Source organism: Alligator mississippiensis, chromosome 4 (genome assembly GCF_030867095.1).
Source record: "Alligator mississippiensis isolate rAllMis1 chromosome 4, rAllMis1, whole genome shotgun sequence".
NCBI classification, from domain to species: domain Eukaryota; kingdom Metazoa; phylum Chordata; order Crocodylia; family Alligatoridae; genus Alligator; species Alligator mississippiensis.
The window spans coordinates 245,592,351-245,604,671 of NC_081827.1; the positions used below are offsets into that span (position 1 = coordinate 245,592,351).

At 44.1% G+C, this 12,321-nt stretch overlaps 1 protein-coding gene across 4 annotated transcripts in view; it reads left to right on the forward strand.

Annotated features, from left to right (window-relative positions):
* Window positions 1-12,321, forward strand: part of MYLK (myosin light chain kinase) — a 356,584-nt gene that overhangs the window by 233,323 nt on the left and 110,940 nt on the right. For 3 of the 4 annotated variants that reach the window (XM_006259414.4, XM_059727477.1, XM_014599482.3), the window contains 2 exons: window positions 1,977-2,057; window positions 2,405-3,261. In XM_006259414.4, the coding sequence (XP_006259476.3) occupies window positions 1,977-2,057; window positions 2,405-3,261 (938 nt within the window). Of the gene's footprint in view, window positions 1-336; window positions 466-1,976; window positions 2,058-2,404; window positions 3,262-12,321 lie in introns of those variants that run through there. The other variant, XM_019480448.2, reaches the window with a different exon arrangement.

A 12,321-nucleotide genomic window follows, 5' to 3' on the forward strand; every position in this document is an offset into this window, starting at 1 on the left:
GTGCTTCTACTTGTCCCCAAAACTTCTTAGAGGTGGGAAAGTGTGGGGTACTGCAAAAAGGTCTACTGAGTTGCATGTAGAAGTACATCTCTTAACTGTGGATATCAAGAATTTCTTATCTACACGTGCAAGAAGTACTGCCTCAATACCATGAGAGGAAATTGGGACACTGAGAGTTAACTTATGGCCTTGGAAACTGTTGCTTGTTTATCTGTTTTCTTACTTACCTCTTACCTACAGGAAAGCTGGACTCTTCAGGAAGTAGTTTGCCAGGTCTCTAGCAGCTAGTTATGGTTGGTTTAAAGGCCCATTGGTGCACCAGCAGCAGCGGGTCCCCTTATAATAGTCTGTGTTAGGGCCACTTTTCTATTGAGGAGGATGTGGGTAAGAGCTTCAGGAGATGGCTTGGATTGCCTTCCACAGTGACTTCTTGTGTACACAGGCTGATTTCTGGGATAGAGGATGGTGAGTCTGTTGTCCTGTCTCTTGGCATGTTGTTCTTGGTGGGCTACAATACCCACTTCGGGGGTATCCTCTCGGTGAAGTAATTCCTGCAAGTGGAAGGTGTTGTGTTAGGAGGTTGAATTCTCCATCCTGGGCATTAAACATTGCATCATCTTATCTTTCTGATCCACTTAAGAAAGCAAAGGCAAAATTAGTATAAAAAGCTGCTGATGATAAAAATGCCAATTGCATTATAAAAATGTAGCTTAATGCTAGATCCTACTCAGTGTATCCCTGCTGTAAGTTGCTGAAGCTTGGGCCTCAGTGGGGAATACTCTAATGCAGTGCTCAGGGGAGTTCAGATGAACTGATGAACTGGACCCGTCAAGAAAAGAAATGTAGTACTGTTTAAGAGCTAGCTAGACAACCTCTCTGCTGAACCTGTACTGAGAGCACCTGTGTTTAAAACTTCAGTGTAGAAGGGACCAAAAGGTGTTCTTTTCCAGTAAGAGCCTCTTGAAACAGGAACAGAGCTGGAAAAAAGCCCTTGATGTTCACACGCTCCTATTTGTACATCTGATGTCCTGAGAATGTTTCCAGTAATATAAATCATCTTTGTTTAAAAAAAAATTATCCAGGAATTTCCAGTCCATTTGTGCGCTTTTGCCTAGACTGCAACACACCAAAAAATCCACCCACTAATAAAATATCTCCCTTGTCAGTGGAAAAGGGTCAATCTCTCTTTTTCTTTTAAATATAGAACTCCATGGGGTGCAGTAGCAGCATGTATGCTGTTGTCTAGGGAAATGAAATTAAGCTTTTGGCAACCCTAAGTGAAAAGGAGATGAGCCATTTGCAGCGGGGGAGGGTGCTGGGGGAGGAAAGGCACTCTAATGACTTCTTTAATGGGAGTCCTTCCCAAAAGCATCCATGGCATTCCTCTGCAAAAGGAAGAATAAGTGCTCAGCACCATATATGGTGACACTTTTATGTTTTTTAATATAAACACGTACAGACTGGAGCAATCCATGTGGCCTCGGTTGCACTGATTGGCTGGTTTGGATGGGGGAATGAGACCCTGCTTTTAGTATCTTAGTATTAGGAAAGTAAAAAAGCTTGGACTTGAATAAATAAACACTAGGGCAGAGTTGGAAAGATTTTAAACACTGCAAAATAGCCCCTTCCTCTGACTGGATTTTCCAGCCTTTGTATTTGTGTTTCTTTAGCTTGCTTGTTTGGGGCTGTTTGGGACGGTTTCATCCCTCAAGTGTACTTTGATTTTTGTTAAGGGGGTGCATGGGTGGTGTGTGGGCTTCACAATGCAAGCAGAGCAAGCTGTTTAAGAGACAGTTCCTTCAAACATAAGGGAGCCTAACCAGCCTCGCCGTCCGTCCAAATGCTGGTTCAGAAAATGAGTGGGACCCCCTGGGCTTGATCTAGTTAGTGCAACACGAAGTAATTTAGCTCAGGCATGTTAGAGTCTGGAAGCAGGAAACATTTTCTTCTGTTCTGATTTCACTTAAACTTTTCAGAAACCAGGTTGGAGAATGCAGCTGCCAGGTGTCTCTGATGCTGAGAGAAAGTTCAGTTTCCAAAGGAGAAACGCACAGAGAGTGAGTACAGTTCCCAGGGACTTGCATGGGTGGGTTCTATTTTTTGCTCTGCTAATTCTCTGCCCTTCCAGACCCAAGCTGGCTGCGGTTCAACCTAATCCCCAAATGTGACCCAACAAATTGTTTTCATCATTGTATCAAGGCAGAGTTAGAGGAGATCTTTTTTGTTTGTGCCCTTATATGGCTCCTGAAGTCATCACTGATGCAATAAACTAATGGAGTGTGTTCCTCTAATCAACCTTCCCTTCTCTAAACACATTTTGTCCCTGCTTCGAGCTTGTTCCCTGACATTTTAAAGCAGACCCTTTCCTTGCTGTCTCTCTCTTTTTCTCTTTTGCTGACCTTAGTGGGAGGGAGCCAGCTAGCTCTGGAGAGCGAAGGGATGGTGGTGACCGCAGTGCACTAACGTTTGGGAAAGCCAGCAGCCTCCGAAGGAACAGTGGGGAAACCAGAGCGGCTGAGGAAGAGTGGGAAGACGTGCGAGGGGTGCTAAAAAGACGAGTGGAAACCCGGGAGCACACAGAGGAGAACCTGAGGCAGCAGGAAGCAGAGCAACTTGATTTCCGTGACATTCTGGGAAAGAAAGTCTGCACCAAAAGTTTTTCCGAGGAGGATCTGAAAGAAATCCCAGCCGAACAAATGGACTTCCGTGCGAACCTGCAGCGGCAGGTCAAACCCAAGACCTTGTCAGAGGAGGAAAGGAAAGTTCACAGTCCTCAGCAGGTGGACTTCCGTGCAGTGCTCGCCAAGAAGGGCACCCCCAAAGCCCCTGTGCCGGAGAAGGCGTCAGCCCCCAAACCAGCCACCCCAGATTTCAGATCTGTGCTCGCCTCCAAGAAAAAGCCACCGGCTGAGAATGGCAGCACCGACATCCAAGCCCAGAATGCCCGCACCAACTCCGAGGTGCCAAACGCCATCGCCGAGGCTGAAACCCAGCCTAGTGAACCAGTAGTCAAAGAAGAGGAAAATGACAGGAACTGTGAGCATGGGTGCTCAATGGTAGATGGTGAGATAATTGTGCCGGAAGTTGAGAGTAAAGGAATAGCTCCATCATTTACGGAGAAGCTGCAGGATACTCATGTAATAGAAGGTGAAAAATTAGTGTTACAGTGTCGGATTTCATCTGACCCCGCTGCATCTGTCACCTGGACATTGGATGACAAAGCCATCAAATCCTCAAAGTTCATTGTCATCTCTCAAGAAGGTAAATTAAATTACTTAGCTGGCACACAGTTGCATGCATGCTGTTTATGAATTCTGTTTAGTTATTAAAAGTAATGCACTACCTTATTTGAGTGCTCTGGCTGTAATGGACTCCAGATACACTGGCCTTGTTATTTCAGGGTAGTGTACAAGGAACTGGATTATTTGACATGTTTCCTGCAGATTTCCCTTTAACAGTCTGCAGATGTAGTTTTTGTGAAGTCAAACATCTTGCATTCTCAAATACTGTTTGAATGTTACCAGTGTTTAAGGAGCCAGTACATGGTGTTTGTTTAAACTGAACTTTAAGGATTTATAACTTTGAAAAACAGAATAACACCATTGCTGGTTTATAACATCGGATTTAATTCTTATGTATGTTTAATAATTCAAGCTGGGTTTAACTGAGTTAAGAAGCATGGAAGGAAGGGAGGGATTGTTTTGTAAAATGTTTCAGCTACATGCTGTAAAAGTAGCCAAGCTCAGAGCTGAGAGACTTAATTCCCTGTGTGTATTTAATTCAGATGGTTGTAATGTTATTCTCTTTTAAATGATCCCATTACCTTACAAGATGCTGCAACATTCCAGGACACTAGCTCAAAACTTTGTGGATTTTGAATTTATGTCATAGACCTGCAAATGGATCAGAATTTGGCAAAAGCCCTTAAAAGAGAGCCCTTGGTGTTTCCAAGTTAACAGGTATTCTACATGATATAAAGCAGGTCATTTTAGACTGGTTTTGCAGAGAAGAAAAACAGGAGTATATTAGTATCACCAAATGAGCTTCCCATTGTCAGTCAATTTTGGGAAGCACCGCAGACCAGAAATAGACCTGATCCTGCAGAGCACAGAGGTGATTGTGGCCCTAACTTAGTTTGCCACAATGCCTACTCCCTTAGCTAGGTATCACTTCCCAGGAAAGCACCAGCTGTTTTAGTGAAACAATGAGAACCACAACTCTTCATACAAGGGGTCTCTTCTTCTTACAGTATAGAGATTTGAATACTAAATCAACCTCAGGGCTCCCTTATTTTAAGATGAGAAGATGCAGCAGGTGCACGGCTTCTTCTATGTCCCTGAAGTGGCTTGAGAGCTTTTCCAGTTATCTGCCTTGCTTTGTCAGGGGCATGTCCTGCCTTAGTGCAGACTAGGGATGGTGTTGAATGCAGGAGAAGTGGTTGGAAGGAAGGGAAGGACCCCTTGAAAGAAGGACTGAGTTGCTGGGTGGGGGGAGATGGAGGGTGAAACCACATGACCTTCACTCTGAGCCGAACCCGTGGGCTTTTTTAGACTAGTGTCTTGCGGAGACAGATTCACACGTTGTCCTTGTTGAAGTAAATCAGAGTGCAGGAATATGACCCATGCGAAAGCTTCCTCTCCCCGTCCTCTTCTTCACTTTGGAATTACAGCAAGCAAGTGGGCAGCATAAAACTCTGTACCAAACTGAGATTCATTTTTCTAAGCTGTGGCAAAGACCTCAGCATTTCTGCAGCCCCAAGCTGCCCTCTTGCCTGACAGCAGCTGAGTGATAAGAAATATAAATGTTAGAAAGGAACATAGGGGTTGTGACAGGATTTTTTTTTTGAGGACTGGAAGCCATACAGTTAGAGCAGAGTGTGTGTCTTGCCATTTAGCTGTACAAGATGCTAAAGCTTCCCAGCACGTTTGGGGCTGGTGTGATGCCATCAGATTGTGTGGCCCTCACACTTGGCTGATGTCCTGCGTGACATCCCAAAGCAGCCAGTTCTTCTCACTAGGCTGAAAAGAAAAGCTCATCACCGGATGCAAAGTTTGCCACTCAAAGATGGCCAACCTGTAAGAACTCAGCACGCTGTCCTTAGCATCCAGTTGTGTGGCTGCTGTTGTTTCTTTATCATGATTAGCTCATTGACATGGTCCTTTCGCCTAGAAGCAAATAATAAATTATGAAGTCAATCCTTAAACCTTCTCCTTGAATGGAAATAAACTCTAGTAAGGTTACAATTATTTACTGTACCCTATTAGCTTACCCTTTGGTAAGTTGAGGAGAGCAATGAATAGCGATCCAACCAATATCTGCTTGCTTGGGAACTTGGCAAGCCAGCTCATGCCCTGATGTGATGCTTCATTGCCTGCTGTGAATTAATTAAGTAGAATTGTGTGACTCTTCACTGCAAGAAAGAACCAGTTTTCTTGGTGATTTATTTTCTCCTTTCCATAAATATGGGTATGTCAAGATCTGAGGAAAGGTCAACACCAAGGAAGAAGAAATAGTTCTTATAATAAGGCAGGGTGCGGGAAATAAGGATCTGTAGGGTGAAACAGAGAAAAGCCAAGCTTAGCTTAAATAATGAGAAAGACTGCCCGAGAGTAAAAGCGGTCTCAGTAGCCACCCTACATCATGTGATGCTTTAAATCTCAATTTGATACAACAGCGGTAAGTATACTCAAGCAGTGAGGCTGGTGGGTAGGCATCTAGTCTGGGCTCAGGAGGTCAGGCTTCTGTTACCAGGCCAGGCTTTTCTTCCCGACGTTTCCTGTCAGTTGTTTAGGACAAGTACTGCTTCTTTCTGTATGTAGCAAAGCCCTGATGTCCTTTGCGTGGTCTCTGTGATTTGCCATAGTGTCAACAGAGAAGATCGTTGCACCGAATCATAGACTAGCTGACTCTTTTCCATCTCTAATGACTAATGAACCTGCAGATTGCCCACAAGCCTTCTGTTCCACAAGAAGCTTTCTGCCTAAGCAAACTCTGTATTGAGGCTTTTGCACCTGTAGAAAAATGCAGTTGGATATCACGGAAGTGCCAGGGCAGAAAACAGGACACCTGCCACTTTGTCACTTGACCTTCCCATTGGCATTTTATGTATCTGCTTGTTTGTAGCTGTATTTTCCAACAGACAAGAAAGAAGCAAGTGATACTACTAACCCAATAGAATTTATTTCCATTTGAGGAGATGATTGTGGTTGATAATTCATGATTTGTTTTTGCAAAATCCATGCTGTGCCAGGTGCCATTCAAATACAAAAGGATGCAAGGTCCCATATGCCCAATGTTTTTACTCTTACTTGAAGTTTGAACTCATTGGGTTGATTTTCCCACTGTGAAAGTAAATTGAGCGGCTTCTTTCTTCTCCCACAGTTTTGTGCAATGCCTAATTATTACATTGGAGAGTACAGAAGCTTTAAACACCCAAAACCTCAGAACAGAAAACATCTGAAGAGTTAATACCCTGTATCACCATGTCAGAAGTCCTGATACAATCTCGTACCAGCCTGGCACTGGGAGTTAGGGCAGCTTTGTCCCTCTAAAACAATCCCTTCAGCTAACCTGGGAGCAGCATGGAGTGGTAATTGCCTCCAGTCATCCTCAGCTAAAGAAAGGTTGATGCAGTGGGGAGGAATAAACTAATAGCAAAGGGACGAAGCATCACAAGACATACTGCTCAAAGCAAAGGAAACTCATATGCTTGGCATACACCTACTTAATGAATCAAGCACTGGAATATGCCACTTCCAGAAAGAGGCAGGCCTTTATCTCCTGTCTTTCATAGCACACACCAGTCCTCATGGAGGTGGGCTACCAGCCCACACAACCTGCAACTTAAGTGACACATGAACATGGCCTAGCACCACCTATTTGCCCTTTTGGAAACCAAATTAACACAACCCAGTGCTATTGGGAAGCAAATGAGGCTGCAAGACCAATTCAGTTATGTGACCTCCTGCAGTCAAATTTATTTTTGGGGTATGGGCATGGCAATCCATTGATTTCAGTAACATGGCCCCCCGTTGTATACCAGTGATTCATTTATCTGGTCACTCCAGTTAAATACAAAGATATTTAAGGGTGGGTGGGTAGGTAGATAGGTGGGTGGGTGGGTGGGTGGATGGATATATCTGTCAAAAGAGAGAGAGAAAGAGAAAATCTTGCACATAATCTGTTATGATACCTAGGTAGTGCCAGGGATCTCAACAGCTCTTCTGATTGTACTGACTCATTGGAAGTAACTTTCCCAGCCATGTTTGTTTCTTATTTGTAGGAAGCCTTTTCTCTGTCAAATACTCCTCTATTACAGTGTCTCTTGTTTGAAGAGCTCAGCCCCATTATCCCTCCATGAACCAAGTTGTCAGTGGCATCAGGAAGAAGAGCTAAGCCTGAGCTGTGAAGCTTTGGGTCGAGAGTCAAGCTGCCTTGCACTAGAGGAGCCCAAACCAGAACACCAGATCCAAATCCATTTCTCATTCTAAGGTCTTCAGCAAGCAAGAGAATATTCTACTCAAAAAAAGATCTTTATTTCTGGGCCTCTTTCCTCAGCCACTACTTAGCCATACGTCAGACTCCAGTGTTTAATCTAAGCTTTCCAAAATGCTACCCCAGGTTGGAGCATGTGTTTAGCTATAAAAAGCCAGAGCTTAGGTCGTATAACATTGAGCACCCTGTCACAATCACTACACATCCTGGAACAGTGTCTTTTTCTTTCGGCTTCTTATCGCAGCCATCAACAGTATGACTTATTCTTCCTCAACTCATGCACGTTCATGCTTGCTGCCATGCTGTTAAGGTGATGTTGTCCCAAACATCAAACCACAAGACTCATTTTATAGGGGGGCTTTTGTTGTGTGAAGTGTGACGTTCACAGGAGAACATCTTTCTTTGGCTCAGGGGTTTAGGTTGTAGCCGTGTTGGTCTAAGGACATAGGCCGACAAGGTTCCTTGGGTGAATTTGATATCTTTTATTAGACCAACCCAAATAGCTGGAGAATAGTTATTAAGCAAGCTTTCGGGTTCAAAAACCCTTCGTCAGGCTAAGGAAGTTTCAGCAGTTGGTGTGTGCTCTTCCTGGATGCTTGCTACTGCATACGGTGGACGTTTCTGCTCATTCTGTTTTTATAATGACGGCGGTTCTTTCAGAGCCTTTCCAAAGGTCCATTTGTTTCAGTGCCTGCAGTCGGCCCCATTATTTTTTCATCTCTCATAACAAAATAAATGAGACAGATGAGATAAGCAAGTATGTTCAGGAAAGGGAAAGAGGCTTACAGTTACTCAGGTTAGTCATATTTACTTCTGCATGGATAGTTAACTTTCATTTGTATTGCACTTGAAAAGGTGAGGACACTCCTTTCTTTGTGAGTGATACCAAAGAAATGAATTAAGAAGGATTTAGAAGACAGAAAAAGGATTGCTTGATAAATGTCAGACAGGGTAGTATGGAACAAAATTACTTAACCTGTGAGCTAGTAGAGTCACAGATGGTAATTTTGTTGAGTGTTTGTACAGTAACTATCCCAATGGGTCCCTGGTTCCATGACTGAAGGGATGGGCACATAATCCATTTACCACGGGGTTAAAGGGTACGAGACTTTATAGCACTTCAGCTGTTGCATAGTACCTGATTGTATGCATGGTTTTACCCTGCAGTAAGTGGAAGCTGCTTTTGGGGCTTCATCCATGACTGGGTTACATGGGTACTAGATGCCATAAAAATAATAAATATCAATAGCCAGGAACAGGAACAAATAAAGGAGTGAAATGGGTCAAAGTCAGAACTGTAAAACTTGCCTACGGTGGTTAAATTATGATGTAGTATAGTGCACACACGGGCCAGGTGAGTGCCACGGAGCCAGTCCACAGCCTCTGCCATGTCTGCCTGGCCCAGTGTGCTGGGATCAGGCTCTGGGGCCCTACGTGCCAGGATCGGACCCAGCACCTCCCTGTGGGCCTAAACGAGAATGCAGGGCCATGTGCCATGGGGCTCCCCACAGACCCAAATGAGGCATGCAGGGAGGTTTGGGGCCAGATCCCGACATGCAGGGCTGGGCAGAAGCAGCGTGTGGCACCTGAGCCCAGTTCTAGCCTGCGAAGAGCTCCATGGCCCAGATGACATGGTGCCAGGGGCAGAATCTGGCCCTGCTGTGATACACGCTGCCATTTTGACTTAAATTTGTACTCCTGCAGTATAATATCTACAGCATGGGCATGAAGGATTATCATTTCTGCCTGGACCTGCATAAACGCTGCAGTTTGGTATTCAACAAGCAAACATAGAGTTTTACAGCAGAATTCCCATTGATTTGAACAGAACATGACTCCTTCACCCGTACGTTATTTTTCCTCCCCTTGATGTCTGGGTAGCATAAACCATTGCTAATCTTATTAGCAGTAATGCCTTTAACAACTTTCTTGTGACTCAAGGTAACTCCTAAGTCTTCCTCTCAGTCATGCATGTCTGTCTGCCTGCCAAATGAGCTGTCCACAACTTTTCTAATTTAGTCCTTCCTTTGTTAAACAAGCTAAAATGTTGTTAGGATGACTTTGCACTGTACAACAGAGGAATGTTTATCTGCTCTTTTTTGCACCAAGCAAATAACTGCATGCATATGTATTATTCCAAGTATGATAACTCCTTTAGATGAGGTATCTTAGGTTATAAAATCACCTGAAAAATATTATCTCCTAGACCAGTGGAGCTCAACCTTTTTAGAGCAGCAGGCCAGAGCTTGTGACCCAGCTGCACCAGGGGCCACCACTCCTCTGCAGTAGGTGGGGAGGGATAGCGGGGAGAGGAAAGTGGCTGCCATATCAGAGGGAGCGGGGGGGAGAGAGGAACTGCTGCGAAGGATTTCAGTGACATGATGCAGTTCAGGGGAGAAGACACACAAGGTCAAGCTTCTTGCCGCTGATCCCCCATGCCATAGGCAGGACCCAGTGGCTCTGTGGCCCAACCCAGCCTGCAGGCAGCACATTACTGACCTATGTCATAAACTATTATGCTCAAGCAACCCACAGCTGTATTCGGGAGAAAAAAGGTACCTTTGCTGGTTCTGCACAGCATAAAAAAGTTTGGTAGAAAAGGAGCAGCAGAACCTCAAGGGGTCCATAGTGCACATCTTTGTACAGCCCTCTGAAAGGCCCATCTTTGTCTTGGTAGACATGTATGAAAGAACATGTGTGGTGTCTGTTTTTTTCATCGACTCCTTGTGTGACTCTGGGGAGGTCACAGGACTTCTCGGTGCTTGCACACAGAGATCCCTGCTCTTCCTTACTACTCCTCTGTTCGCTCATGCCAGGATCTCCTTAGTCCTTTTTGCCACCGCCTCAGACTGGGAACTCCTCCTCAGCTCCTTTTATGCTACGATCCCTACATCCTTTTTCATGGTTGCAACCCAGGGTGCCCTGTGCCATAAGTGCTGCCTTCCTGGTAACTCAGTAGATAATTTAATCTCTGGTGCATTAAAACATACATTATCTAAATGAATGGCCTGAGCTTGCCAAGTGATCCAGATCGCTCTATTTGACTGGCCTGTTTTCATGGTAATTCACCCGCAGCCAGTTTTCATGTTATCTTCAGATTTTATCGGTGACAGTATTTGTATATTTTCAGATCACTGATGAAAATGTCTGATGTTAGTATCAGACCTAGTCCTGCTGCCTTCAAACCACACTTGAAACAGCCCTGTTACTGATGGTTCCCTTTTGGGAATTACTTCTATATGCAAGATGTCATATAGCCAGCTTGGAATCCATTTCACATGTCCTTTCTTGATACTGTATAATGCTACTTTTTCATTTGAATGCTCTGTGGTAATAAATCAAATACCTTGTTAAATGCTTTGCATATTAGACTCATTGGGGAGGAAGGGTTGTCTGGTCCAACTTCCTGTACAAATGCAGGAGTGCTATTCCTAAACTTTCGCTGTCAAATGCGTATCTGGCCTCGTCTTGAAAGGCTCCGGTGAAGGGGATGCTACCACTTCCCTTTCATCTACACCTTTACTGATATCAGTCAAGCACATTGTCTTGTAAAGAATCAAATCAGGATTGGACCTGTTTTCCATAAGTTAGTTATTTTCCTCTTTTCGTATTCTTTATCTTAGTAGTGCTCAACTGTTTTAGACTCAAGGCTCCCCTCCTTAGACTCAGGACACCCCTTGGAAAAGGCCAGCTCTTAGCTTTCACTCATTTTCTGGATGCTGTGGATTCCTATTTGAAATCTCTGGGTTTATCTTGTGAATCATGTCTACACACCAAGCAGGACTAACAATATGCAGCATTCTTGAAAGGATCTCAAGGCATCCCAGGATGCTGAGTCACCCTGGTTGAGAATCCCTGCTTTATGCATTGAATCCTATATTAGCTTTTCCTTTGCTTTCCTTTGTTTTCTCAGGATTGATGTCACTGTGTCTGTCCAAGGTTGTTATGTTCACCTCTTCTGAATATAGACACAACTTCTACACTCCTGAAATTTCCCTGGTAGTCCAAGATCCATTAAAAATTAACAGCAGTAATCCAGAGCTCTCCTCAGCCAACTCTTTTAGGCTTTCTGACTATGGATTATGTATGTCAACTGACTTAAAAACATATATCACTAGTATATGTAACATCATGCACAGGTACTGCACTGGCAAGTACTTCATTGTCTTCATGAGGACAGGGGGTCAGGGGCTCTGCTACCTAACAGCTAGGACAGAGAATTAGACACATCTGCTGTTTCTTGCATTGTATATTTGCTTTGTGCTCTGGAGGTCACTGGCTGTAAATCTTCATGGAAGGAATGCAGCCGCCAGAGATATTTTGTCAACTCTGGCTATTTTGGTTAAACTAGAACATAATGGAATAGCCTAAAATCTGAGGAAAGGTTTTTTGTGTTAAAACCTGAGCCTCCTGCAAAAACTGTTCCTTTCTGTCTAGCTGCAGAGATTCTCCACACCTCTGCCACAGTACCACTTCAGATATCCCATTGCTGTTTCCTGTAAATGTATAGCCAAAGTATTTGTATTGCCCTTGATGGCAACACATTCTCATCTATGGGGATGTGAGCTTCCAGGTGCATTGGCAGTTGCCCGATTGCTAAAAATGGACCACAGGACAACATTCATTGTGAACTATGTGTTCCTCTGGAATTCATGAAGTGCCAGGATTCAAAATACTCATCTGAAGTCGCCAGGCTACGAAACTACAACTCTGAGACTATGAGAAAAGGATCTCTTTTCAGAAGGTCAGGAAGGGCTTCTGCAGAGGAAATACCAAATACTTCATTGGAAGACATTTGGCCTTCCAGCCCAGGGAACTGAGTATAGC